Source organism: Lonchura striata, chromosome 4, assembly GCF_046129695.1.
Source record: "Lonchura striata isolate bLonStr1 chromosome 4, bLonStr1.mat, whole genome shotgun sequence".
Lineage (NCBI taxonomy): Eukaryota > Metazoa > Chordata > Aves > Passeriformes > Estrildidae > Lonchura > Lonchura striata.
In genome coordinates, this window is record NC_134606.1 from 8350045 (window position 1) to 8363809 (window position 13765).

Consider the following 13765-nt stretch of genomic DNA (forward strand, 5'->3'; position numbering starts at 1 on the left):
TTTCCAGTCAGTTTCCACTACCAGTAAGGAATGAGATTTTCTTACTCATTGCTTGTATTAGAAGTGAAGCAATCCTGTTTGCATTGCAGAGGTTTATTTCATATATTAATGTGAAGTAATCCCAGTATGATCCCTCGAGCAATGCAGAGTTTCTGTACAGGACACAGAGAGTACATACATGTGCAGCTCTCATGCTGGGGGTCCCAGGGTAGGTCAATGCTCTCTGTCCATGGGAGCAGCCCAGTCTGTGATCCTGGCACATCTGAGCTTGTTCTGCAGAAGCTGGGATGGGCCTACAAGTGGCAGTTTGCCCTTTTGGCTGGGCTTCCTGGCCTGGCTTCCCAGCACGGGTGCAGTAGTTCACAAAAGCAGCAGCACTATGTCCAGGACAAACCTGGAAGTCCACACTCTGCTCTGCTTGCTAGTTTGAGGTTTCCAGCTGTGTGATACATGTACATGATTCAGAAACTATACCTTCCACATAGCTTCCTATCCACTTTTCTTGTAGTTCTTTTCTAGTATTGTACCAGAAACTTGGCAGGTTTTTGCTCTCTCTCTGCAGGATATGGCCTATAACGACCTTGCAGTAGCTACATGGGGAGAAATTGCAAATTGCTGGAGAAATTCCACTAGTCCTTGTCATATGTTTATGTTGCCATTTCATCTTCATAGAGAAAAACTTTCTGGCTAGCTGCATTATATCCAATACCTACATACTGGCAAAGATTTAAAAACCCAGTAAGGGTAGAACTGAAACAGTTTGAGGATGATCTAATTGTGTCTGTGGTAACTAAATACAGGAAGTTGGGGACCAATGAAGGTGATGATATTTCTCTGATGTTTGCATCTAAGCAGTAGAGGCCAGCACAAAGCAACAAGTTCCCTTTGTTATATTAGAGAATGGAATTCATTGAATGTTTTATTATCCCATTGCAGATGGTACAGATAGATCCCAAGATTGCTCATTTTGTCTTAATTTAAAAAATAAAAAGAAAACCAAGTAAAATAAGTATGTGTTTTCAGGGGAAGGACTTGATTGTTTCTTATCATCAGTTGTTAGGAATTCCAGGTAAATTACAGTTACTGTACTTGTTACAGAATGTGCAGCTAAGCTACCACAGGAGTCAGGATCTGTAGTTGTAGGATAAAATGAACTCAGTTATGTTTTCCTTTTTAATAGACTGTCTTGGGGTATCAGATCCTGACTTCAGGCGAGTGATAACACAGGCTGTCTGGCTGATGTCACCAGGATCCTAAAGGAGAAGGAGTAATTGTAAAAAATCTCTTCTGGGTGATCCCTTCAGGAACAAGAAAAATAACTTCTCATCCTTTTTGGAAGAGTTTCTGAAACACTGTTTTGCATTAGCCCTTAGTAAAGGATTAAATTTAGCTAAGCCTTGAGAACTTGTTAGTGCTAAGCAGCTCATGATGTGCAACAGTAATTGTTACTTCAGTACTTTAAATTGTTTTTTTCTTAATGCCTCATTGGAAAAGTATCTTAAAGAACCACTTGTTCTTTAAGAAGCATTAAAAAGCATCCAGCATTATAGTGGTTTGAGGGGAGATTAGAAGCTGTGAGTATTCCCAGAGTAGCTACAAAATTAATTGCAGAAAACCTGAGTATTTGTTCAAGCTTTCCATACCAGACTTCCTGTTCTTGTGTGTAAAAGTGGCCGAATTAAGTGCACTTTTTACGTAAAACTGTTGTCTCAATCAGTGTTACCTAAATAGTTTTTGTGCTCTCTCTTCATAAACATACTGGTGGGAGAATCCAAATCGAGTATGAAATAATACCTTGAAGTGTTGACAAAAATACTATCTAAGAAGAGCACTACCAGGTTGGATCAAGGAGCCATTTAATTCAGCACCTCAGCTCGGGGTAGGGTTCAGTGGGGGAGGCATAATGGAGAGTACAGATATCACAAATCATAGAGGGATGCTCCTTTTGGATATACTCAGCCTCCAGCAGTTTGTGACTCAGAAGTTTCTGGAATTGGTCATTTTGTATTTAATGGCTGTGGGTGGCTAAATTCATGGAAGGAGACCTCGGGTTCTTTTTGAACCAGTGTGAGCTTTTTGCATCCTGTACATGAAGTAACAGGGCAATAAGGCACCTCTTTCACCTTTTCAATTTGCTACCTACTTATTTTGCTAGATTCTCTCATATTAATAGAAACAGGGGTCATGGGCTTCTGTTACTGGTCATTGTGTAGTTTTCTCACAAACCTGCTCTGTTTTGAATTCCAGCTTGTCCAGTACTAGTGTGTAGTTCCATATATTATAGAAACAATTCCAGAATGCTGCTTTGTGTTATCCTTTTTCTGCACTGTGCTGCCCTTTGGGTTCTGCTGTCTTGTGGTGTTTGTTTAGAATAAGGAACCAGAACAGTAGAGGACATTCAAAATATAAATGTCGTGTGAATGCATACAGTGGCATGTTAATGATTTTCTATATTGTTCTCAATTTCATTATTTTTCATTATGAATGACACTTAGGATATGATTGATTTCTGACTGCTGCTGAACATTGAGCCAGCTTGAAAAGAGCTGTGGAAAAGAGCTGACCAAGTCAAATTGAAAGAATGTCAGCATCTCTTGCATTTTTTCACATTTATCATTGGTTTGTGCATTCCAGATATTTTTCTATTTTATTTTGGTCTTTTGGGCATTATGGTGGACATGACAGATGAAGTAAAGTGGTGAGTAAGCCACCTTTTGAAGAACTAACTTCCCTTTACATGTCAGCAGCAGATGGTGTTGAGAGATTAATGGCAGTTTCTGGTTTTATAAGCTGACCAGATTTATTCTCAGTTGTTGCACAGGTAATATCATTATTTAAATGATTTAAAATCTCGGCTTTTCCTTTTCCTCCAGCTGTATTGACCACTATGGGTTTGTTTGGCAAGGAATTTGCTGCTTGTTTCACAGTTTTTGTTGTTTTTTTTTTTTTTTGTCTGAGATATGGCAGAGCCTTTCTGTTGCTCTGCTCAGTGTTCTGCTTAACCAAAATAATGCATGTCTAAGTCTCACATGTAGCAAGGAGTTAGATCTGCAGTTCAGGGTTATGTTATTTGGATGGATTTACAGGCAGATATTTGGGAAACATTAGTGATCTGTACCAGATGTAATTTCTGGCCCTTACAGCCCCCCTTCTGTCAAGAAAGAAAGATATTTTGTAGTAACCCTTAGGCAAAGTAGCAAAAGCAAAATATTTTGATCTGTCTTGGAGCAGTGGATTCAAACTCCTTTACAAGTTTCCTTGTTTTAGAGTAGATTTTATGTAGGGCAGATGAACTTTAGGTTCTCCAAAAGTGGTCTTTGTCCACAGACACTAATTTTATGTATGTCTGTTACCATCTTTCATCATCTATATTATAAATAAAGAGATCCAACTGGGCTAACTTATATTTTTGCTTTTTGTGAATACCTAAAGAACCTACAGGAGTTGTGCTCCCATGCATCATAAAATACTAGTAGCTAAAAATGTATGTTATCAATAATCAGAAATTAATTCCCTTTTCAGAAGGACTGTTTTTAGAAATTACTATTTTGAAAGCTTACTGGAAGAGGGAAAACTGAGTCTTGTATATATTTTTGTTAAACAAGCCCTGCTGTGCTTGTGTGAGGAAGGGAATTTGTGACCTCATAGCAGCAACTAATGCTATAAAAGCTTGATTTTGTTTATTTTTTGCTGTTTTGTTTGTTTGGTAAATAAATGCCAGCTTAAGTGTATGTTGTGAATGCTTGTGATAAAATGAAACTGTTTGAGATCTTAGTTCTGGTGGAATTGGCAGCACTTTGGTTACATGCATCATGATTTTGCACTGCAAAGATTGCCCTGTTTTAATATTCATATGGGGTTGGGGTTTCCCAGGTTTTCTGTACATTTTTACTGCTGCAAATAAGGGATGTTTCAGAAATAAGCTTCAGCATTGCCAAGTTAAGGTAACATCTGTTCAGGATTTTCTTGGTTGTCTTCCCCCACCTCTCTTAGTCTTAGAAGAGCAGGACCTGCCAGGTGAATCTAAGAGCAGAATTTGTGAAACTTCTTGTGCCTGCCTTTAGGTATGGGAATTCATTTGAAAGGTCTGATCTCTAAAGCAAGGTAATACTTGGATTATGTCAAAATATTAGTTAACTAACAGAGTCCTTTTATGCCAAGTAATTGTTCTGTTTAAGCTTAATCAGCTGCCTTCAGAAGTGTTCTTGTTTAAAACAAACAAAAAAAAAAGATAGAGATAAGTCTCTGCCTTCATCAGAAAACAGTGTCCTGTAAATCTAGTGGCCTTTTGGCAGTGCTGTCTGGACTTGGGTTTTTCATTATTTTAGCAATATTAGGATTCAGAGTATATACCCATGCTGTCCTGGATGTTTGTGAGCTGCCAAGAGGAGGGATACCTGTTCAGAAAGTGTCTTGGAAAAACTGTAAGGGTGTAGAAGAGTGCTAAAGTCCTGTTACAGATTCTTAAAGAATGTGAAACATGGTACATACAGATAACAAGCTACATATGGATATGGCATTCTGAAAATCTGTAGGTATGCTGAGATGATTTAGCTTTCACTCTGTTATCCTGTGTGAAGTTCATATGGAAATTGTTCAGAAATAATCATTTCTCATGCCAGAGTTCCTCATGGCTCTACAGTTATGTTTTTACAGGTTTCTGTAGCATCTTGTATCCACACTGTCTTATATACCCAGATACCACATCAAAAGTTTAAACCTGTGAGGGTGAGTGAAGGTTAGATACACAGGATATAGACAAAAATCTTTTTCTAATACTCAGTATAAAAGGTGGGCACACTCATTATGATCAAACATTATCTAGTTTAAATTTCTGAAACATGGAACCTTTCATTAATAAGCCAGTAACTTAAAATTTAGGAGGTCATCTAAATGAAAATGCAGAAATTCTGTAAAACAGCTGAAAGAAACTAATCTCCATATTTTTAAGAAAGACCGAGGATTGGGAAGTGCTCCAGATCTCACATTTTATTGAATCTGTGAGCGATTGAATCTGTTTCTCTTCAGCTCCTTACTCTGAAAGAAGAGTTGTGTTCTAGTTACTAAAATACCATGTTAAGTTTATGTCTGAAATACTTGCTTATGTAGTGTTTGGGTAAAGGAAGACTGCTGATTTGAGTAGACAGATTTGCTTTTAAATGAAATTTTCTCATCTGCTAAAGATTTGCTAATGAGGGAACCAAAGCCAGAAAAAAAAGAAAAAGCTGAAATGGAACCAGGAGTTTACTGCTTGATTTGAAAGACAAATTTGAACTTCTGTCTTGTTTTAAAATCCACAACCTACATTCTGAATCCCTGTCTAAATTTATATGAATTTTATTGTCTTTTGTTTGCTTTCCCTCCTGGAGAGAAGGGTCCTGCATGGTGATACTCAACCTGCTGTTCACAAACTGCTTTAGATGAGACAGTGGAAAGAAACTGAGGAAACAAACCCATTGTGATAAAACTTAATATGTGCTTCAAACAGCCTCAGCCAGCACAGAAGAGTTTTCAGATCTGTAATGGTTTTCTTCAGCTTGTTTGACAGTATTTTATAGCTTGGCATCTAAGCATGTTGAGGGGGAAAAAGTAATCTGGGTTGTGGCAGGAAGATAAGAATATACTGTCTTCTGCAAACATAATTTTTCACACTGTCAGATTTGACCCCCTTTTAGTGATAGAAGAAATTAAGTGGTTAGTAATAGAAGAAAGTGAAAGATAACTTGATGAAATACATTTAATGTCATTGTTCTCAAAATTTAATTTCGAAGATTTTAGTTAAATCTCTAGTTCAGTATAAAACAATTACAAATCTGAAACACTTAACAAGCCAATTCAGAATAGAGTTTGTTTGCTTTTCTGTTTAATGTAGTCATTTCATGTCCTTTTCCCCCTCAGTAGTCTTTACCTCCCTGTATATTTTATGAGGTTGTTGCAGATTTAATTGTGCAGATATGGATGCAATGGCCTTTTGGGAGCTGCAGTCTTCTGAAAGTTCTGTTGTAGTGTCCTCTTCTGTTTTACTGAAGATGGAACATAAAACTTTGCCAGTTCACGGCATCTTTTTTTGTTTCCTCATCCTTCTCCATTTTGTAGTAATAATTCCACGTTTTTTCCTTAATCATGTGAGGTTCTGGTTTACTCTTTACTCTTCTGCCTGAAACATTCTCTCTGTAGGCAGTGGTTTGCAAGTGTGTAATTGCACAGCATTCTTCCAATACAAATTGAACACAATATAACAAGTGAAAAGCACTTCAGTTTTATTCTTAATGTGTTCAGTTATTTGTCATTTACTATTTAAATATATTCCTCTACATCCTAGAAGGTGGGAGATACTTGGACAAACTTAGGGCCTCTCAGGCCCTTTGGGGATAAACAGATTCACTATAGTGTCTGAATTATAATCTTAAAAAAATTAAAACCACTTAGGCAGCTAGGGTTGTGAGGCTACTGTATTTTTATAGGCAGAATCACATAGAATGAGCTCTGGCCATTTCTTAACAGACTTAAGTGGCCACTTTCTATTTGAAGCAATAGTACATAGAGGGGAGTTTGCACTGCTTTTGATCAGCTGTAGTTGTAGTTTTGGGTTTTGAAGTGATTTGATTTAATGAGACTTTTGTCACGAGAAGCAGCCATTTCTCTGTGGAATGACAGGGCATCACTCTTGGGGACAGTACCTGCATCCCTGGGTGCCTTTGGCTGAAGACTGAATGTGGATTTGTCTTTTGGCATATAAAATTACTGAATTTTTCACAGAACAAGAGCTCTTCTAAGAACATAATTATTCTAGTGGTTTTCTGAGGAAGGAAGGCATGGGGTTGTTATCCTGTTACTTTGTTTTTTCGTGTTTTTAGGTCATGATGTCCTTTGTCATTGGGGAATTCAAGCTGTAAAATATTACAAAAATAATATTTTCTGTTCTGTTGCTCCCTTCTCCAGACACACCAACCACATCTCCTAAATCTCTGAAAGGAATGAAGTTTTTTCTACTACCATTTCCTTAGCTCTCTATCTGTGCTGATAGACAGGGAAAACAAAACAAAACATTTTCACTTTTATTTTCATTACACAGGTCCATGAGGGACAATAGGAGTTTAGCTGACAAAGCACAGCACAAGTAGATAGCAGGAAGAGAAAAATAATGTGTGTTTGGTCAGCAACCAATCTTAGCTTTTTCCATAGGAAATAAATAGGTTTGACTTAAGTTTGTGTGTTCTAACTTCAATTCAAAATACATTTTAATTGTGTATATTCTGTTTAGGGGCCTTGATTATTTTGGCTTAGTTTCTTTGTAATGTGAGGAGCTTGGTTTTTATCCTGGTTTGCAGCTGGACCTCCAGCAGTCTGTGTTTGTAGCAGGGCCTTCTGTTATAGTGAAAGTGGAAGTTGTTTGGAACAGAGTGAAACTCAGTTGAAAATGAAAATGGAAATACCAGATATATGCAGCGTAAGCTGTTCAATATGTACTTCCTAGTTAACATTACACAGAAAAGAACATTTACTGTCTTCACTTGTCTTAATGGTTCATACTTTTTTTGTTCAATATTAAATTCTTATGATGTTGTGAAGAGTTGAGAACTTCACCAGTTATCAACATTGTTCTTTGTATAATCCCATTGTGACAATTAGCAATGTTTTTTTATTGTTATTGTTATTTCTATAGCTTTTCACATTTATAGTGAAATAGTAGCTCTTTGATGCTCAAGGTAATTTGCAATAATTTTGAAGGGTTATAATTCCTTGCATATGTGTGCACATGAGCATATACACACAAAATAGTTGAAATACAGACAAAACATCACTGTGTCTTTCAAAAGAGTTAAAGTAATCTCAATCTGACACCACCTAATACGCCTTCTAGGTATTTTTTAAAAAATTACCTTACTCATCATGGTGTCTTCATAGCAGAGTCTACAACAAACCTAAAGCTCTCAATGGAGTAAAGATGCTGTCCTTAAATGAGTTTGGTTTTGGTCAATTTAAGATACTTTTAAGCTTTGAAATTACATATTATTCATTATGTGTTCTTGTCTCATCATAGTCATGCAGATTAGAACTAAACAAAAGTTGACTGAATTCTTTAGAGCAAGTGTAGCCAAAGTTAATTAAATAGTAGTGTTTTCTATGGCCAAGCCACTTCTTTGGGCTGGTAGAATGCTGACAGCAGTGTTGTGAATTCTTGTCAATCTGCCTGTCACTCATTGCATGTGAAAGTGCTGAGAGAATGACAAACAAATCTGTCATATGTTAAGGAAATAGGAAAGGCATGTTAAATTTTATTTTATTTTTCACTCCTTCTCAGCCTATTGCAGCTGCTGGCCCAGATGAGTTTTTGAGGATGCTGCTTCTCCGCAAGTTATAATTTCTCAAAGGAAAACTCAGTTGCTGTAAAGAAATTACTCAATTTTCACACTCCACATCCTCCTGGACAAAATTAATTTGAAATTCATCTAGCTGCCTTTCCAAGCAATTGTTTCATTACTCCAGAAAGTCAGGAATTTCAGTGTCTGCCATCCTGAGTAGTGCAAAGCCAGTGGAATGGTTTGTGTATCCAGTGTTAGGATTAGTCTGCGTGGCGTCATCACCTCCCCCTCAGCACTGCCCATCTTTGTAAATTCTCTGCAGTCTCATGTTTGAAAGGGGAACAAAATCCTCAAATTCCTTAAAGCAGAAAAGTAATCTGATCCCAAGTTGTTTCCTTGTGATGTTTAGTGTGACTGGTTTCATGTTTGGAGCTATGGTGACTGAGTTGGGAGTTCCTCAGGCTGCAGCGCTTGCCTATAATTAAAGATGGAGAGGTGAAGGAAATTGTATAATTAAATGGTTTTAATTCTGGGAAAACTGCAGTTAAAGGTAATGGGATGCTGCATGTGTAGGGCAGTCCAGACTTAGCAGTGGCAGAACCAGAGGGTGTTCTGTGCTCCTCTGCAGCACAGGAAGCCTGTTGACATTAATGGATAGGAGATCTAATTACAAGTGAGAACAATTTCAAGAAAAGAGAAGTCATGAAAAAGACACAAAGGAGCCACAATTTAAGGGGAAGGTATTTTAAAACAGTTTGATTTTGTGTGGTCTTCCCTTTCTTTACAGTTGGGCTCTAAACCAGGAGTTTCCCATCTTAATTTGTTTGCTTAAGTATCATCTCAGGAAGAACTGGTCAGGCTTGGCAGGAGATGTTCCCTGCATTCACACAGCCCACAGGACTGTGCTTCTAGTCCTGCCTCTCCATCTTCATGGGTGCAGTCAGATGCCCTGTGCTGACTGACCACATATTGTTATGAGTTCAGACTTCCCTAATCAACAATTTCTGTTTCCTTTGGGAGGAAAAAGAAACTGTAGGACGAATTACTTTTCTTCTATATCATTTTGTAACTTGAGATTGATCTCCTGTTCTTTAAAAATGCGGAGAATACAAGTGTCTTATAAAGGAGCTTCAGTCCTCAGAGGAGATAGCATGAGGGGATTGGGTGGCAAATTTGTTTGGAAATTATTTCTTTCCCCCCCCTCGTATTAGTAATTAAAATAACCCTACCTGGATACTGAAGTAAAATCTATACATGTAACTGCATTTGTTTTGCAAAAATGTTTCTGAGAGGAAGTATTGAATAAGCTGCATGTCCAGGAATTGCACCTCATTGTTTTCTGTTGAGATACCTATTTAACACATCAGGGCAATTCCCAGAATAAGAAAATCAAACTAAAGCAGAATGGTGCAGGAAAGTAAGATGGAAGTGAGAAAGTGGTGATATTTTCTATAGACTTCTTAAAAATCTAATATGAGAGCTCCATGGATATAAAATGCTGTGCTGTATTTTGCCATTCTTTTCAAGTATGAATGTTTTATCAATAGAAAAAAAAACATAAGTACTTCAAGCCCACTACAGATAAATCTAGCAGGTTTTGTCAGAGTCTGTCATATTCAAGTTTTTTATCATGATCCAGTATAGTAAGAGAATTCTGGACATTTCTAAAATTTTGTGAAGTGCTTGTAGACACATTGGAATGCAAAATTCACCCCTGTACTTGCCACCCTTTTATATTATACTGCAGTTAGAAGCACTGCTAGAGCCTTTTCATTATTCCAGCCAGCTCCCTCTCAGACTAGAGTCATAAATCTTTGTAGCTTACTTGCACTTTCTGAAGAATGCAGGGAGTCATAAATTAAAAGTGAATTTCAGGCTTCTGATTAACTTTCACATTTCTGAAAAGTTGACTTATTGAAAAAAGATTCCAATGTATCTCTTCAGCTGAAATGCTGAAGTTGGTTTGTTGTGCTAGGATTAATGTTTTTCCAGACCTGCCCCTGACATATGGGCTTCTTAATTTTTGCCTTTTAAGCATAACTTTTCACATCATGTTTAATTGCCAGAAAGAGCATTTGATTTTTCACAGCTGCTTGGAATCTTTTAGGTCTGTTAAGAGTGATGGACTTGTGGCAAGCTTGCAGGAAGGGTTCTCTGACAGTCTTAGATCCTTAGAGAGCCAAAAACCTTGAGACATGAGAATGTAGCTCCTCCTGGAGTCACATGAACCAAGTCTGTATTCATCAGAAAAGTTGAATCACTACATGAGTAATTGTCCCTAGCAATAAGAGGACATGCCTTCATGTATATTTACCAAGTAGAGTTTTAAAAGCTTTGAGAATGGATTTCTGAGTACATTGAGTTTTAGGGATTTTGACTGGTTGTGCCTCTCTGTGTTTGCAAGTAAATCTCTATGCAGTTGCAGCACATGAAAGATTTTAGTTGTTTGTGTTTGGAATATAATGTGTAATTATTTATGGGAGCATTTTCTGGATTTGTAAATCTATACAATGTGAAGGGACTTACTCTGACTCAGTGTAATGCTCCAAGTACTTGTTTCTAAAATATCGATTTCTACTTTCTTAACTGTCTCCTTTCTTTCTTTCCTCTTGCCTCTTGTCATTAATTTTAAGTGCCTTCTGAATGATGAGCTGGTACTGTACAAGATGAATGACAAATGTTGCATATAAATTTAGTACTAGAAAATCAAAAAGGAGGTTCAGAATGCGTGATTTTATAAAATACGTGATATGTCTTTAATAAGACACCTTCTGTGCTTTTTTACAGTTAGTGCTTACCTAGATAAAGGTGCACTCTATTTATATTAAATAGAACAGATGAAGCCAAAGAGACAAAATGCAGCTAACTCTGTGAAATGGTTTAATGGTTTTATTTGGTAAATAGATGTCTGTGTTGCTGAACTTTGTTATGATGTAGTAAAAATATGTCTGTCATAGGGAAACATGAAACACCCTTGTAGCTAAATCTGTCCCTTGAAGTGGAAATAGTTCTGTAATCATTTTCCAATAGCTAAAATAGCTTTACAGCATCAATGGAGCACTCACAAACTTTTACTGATAGAGCTGGAACATAAAAAAAATCTCAGAAAAGTTATGTGGGGAATGGTTCATGTTTACAAGTTCTCTGTATGTGAAAAAACAGCTGAAAGATGGAGGGCTTGGGGTTTTAAAACTGTTTATTTTTGTAGTTTCTATTCAGACATAAAGACAGTATTTCAGTCTGTTCTAGTCTGGAGATTTTGTTTGGTTTTGGTTTTTTATGTTGTTGGGTTTTTTTTTTAATCTGATAGTACATTTGTGTGTATAGCACTTAACTGGATTAATAATACTCAATACAGAGGGAGGTTGACTTTTCCACATCTACATCCAGTGCTCAGGTAATGTATTTGAAATCAAATTAAGCCTTCCTGATGGTCTCTCAGAAGTTATTTGAAAAGATAAAGGTAAACCACAGCTTACTTGCTAATATTTCAGATTAAAACAAAACTGTAACTGCAGTGTGGATTTTTTTCACTGTTAGAGAACAAAAGCTATGACTTAAAGTTTGAAGTTTTCATGACACATGAAATGCAATTATTGTTTGCAAACATGACAGCATTTTATTCTTATGTACTATTTCTTATTTTCCTCCTTCTATTACCACTGGTGCATATCTGAATAAAAGATGATGATCAGTTTGGCTTTTCTTTTTTTCTTTTTAAGGCTCCTGCTAAGAGAGATCCAGCTCAAAGTACCATCAAAGAGGAAAAAGTCCATCTGTTGAAGTATAATATAGGAGATCTAGTTTGGTCAAAAGTGTCTGGCTTCCCATGGTGGCCGTGTATGGTTTCTGCTGATCCTGTTCTCCATGCCTACACTAAACTAAAAGGTATGTCATTCAGATTTCTTCAGGTGATAATAATAATAATAAATAATAAATAATAATGATAATAGGATTCTGTGGGCCAAAAAATTAAGTTTCCTTATGTAACAACCAATAATGAATGCCATTATTTTATCAAGGAGCACTGGTACAAATTGAGCTCTCAGAGGATACCTGAAGATTCACCACTAGGTTCAGTGACTCTAGTGGCAGCACTAAGTCTCCTTAATTAGGCAATTACAGCTGTCCAGCAGCACAGTGCAGAAGGAGCACAGTGCCTGTCTGCTTGGCAAATGGGCTCTTGGCAGATCTTTAAGGAGGTTGGAAATGTAGGCTCTGGCATCTCTGTATGCAGCCAGGCATCCTGGTAAAATAGATTAAGTCAGAGATTAAGTCAGAAGAGCTCTGTAGTCACTACTTAAACATTTTCTTGATGAGCCCAAAGTAATTGCTGAGCAAGAGAATTGATCCTGGCTACACAACACTGGAACATATGTTAGACTACAGATTGGATGTGTGATGGTTACAATCCCAAGACTTTCCCTCTGCCCTTCCTCTAGATTCTCATATCTGATCTCAGATGAGTCATTATAGTTCTTTCAGCTCTCATAGATGTTATTATATATAGTGTAAGTTTGTAATTGTTACAAAACATTACATGTATATGTTAAAATTTTTGCCCATACCTTTAATTAGGTTGATTTCATATTACCCTTCCAGAAGCCATATTTTACAACAAGATTAATCCCCCTATTAAAGTAATCACCATTATTGGCTGAATCACCATGAAAAGAAAGTTCTTTCTAACTCTAGAAACTCCAAAAATGGAGTATGAAGCCATCAGCTAGATCTGTTTGGTGACTAAGTCTAAGATATGCAGTGTATTAATAACCTAATGGAATCTAGACCTAGTTTGAAGTCACCTGTAACAGAATTGTGGCTGTTATTTGTACCTGCTGGGTGTCCATCCTGACCTGAGTTTGTCCAGTCTATGTGTTGGACAAAGTGGTGTGGTGACACTGGGGGGGAACCACAGGTACTGTAGGGAGCATATTTGATCTAGCAGGATTGAATTGGCAAACACAGAAGTGCAGGTTAAAACCTTTCCTGTTTCTAAACAAGACCATAATTTGAACACTTAGCAAACCTACAAGTTCATTGAACAAGGTGTTGGAGGACATCTTAAGTGTGATCTCTTACCCTCTACCTTTTAGAAATTCATTGTTAACTATGAACCCTTTGAGTTTTGAAAGTGGTTTCTATCTCCATCTCTGTCGAATAGCTGAGACCTTTGGAAGGCAAAGGTTATATGCCTGTATTGTGCCACAGTGAGACAATATTCCTCCTGTTTTTCTAGGGGAAAAAAGGGAATATTTTTAGTTTTAGAAGAAAAAGATGTTTCATATTTAGATGTCAAAATGGTAGTCTTCATTCCATTCTCCCTTCTGCCAGACAAATCCTTTAGTGATTTCTTTGATTCCTGAAAAATCTTGATTACTATGAAGCTTTGAATGCAGAGGTTAAAACCAGATGAAGTATGAGTCTCTGTTTAAGAATATTAAAAATAAAGTTTAGGA

The 13765-nt window shown here is 37.0% G+C and overlaps 1 protein-coding gene across 9 annotated transcripts in view; it reads left to right on the plus strand.

Moving 5' to 3' along the window:
- Positions 1–13765, plus strand: part of NSD2 (nuclear receptor binding SET domain protein 2) — a 95857-nt gene that overhangs the window by 42144 nt on the left and 39948 nt on the right. For all 9 annotated transcript variants that reach the window (XR_013339867.1, XM_077782714.1, XM_077782715.1 and 6 more), the window contains one exon: positions 12029–12194. Coding sequence is in view for 8 of the 9 variants with exons in the window: in XM_077782714.1 (XP_077638840.1) it covers positions 12029–12194 (166 nt within the window). In the remaining variant the exon portion in view is untranslated. The remainder of the gene's footprint in view (positions 1–12028; positions 12195–13765) is intronic.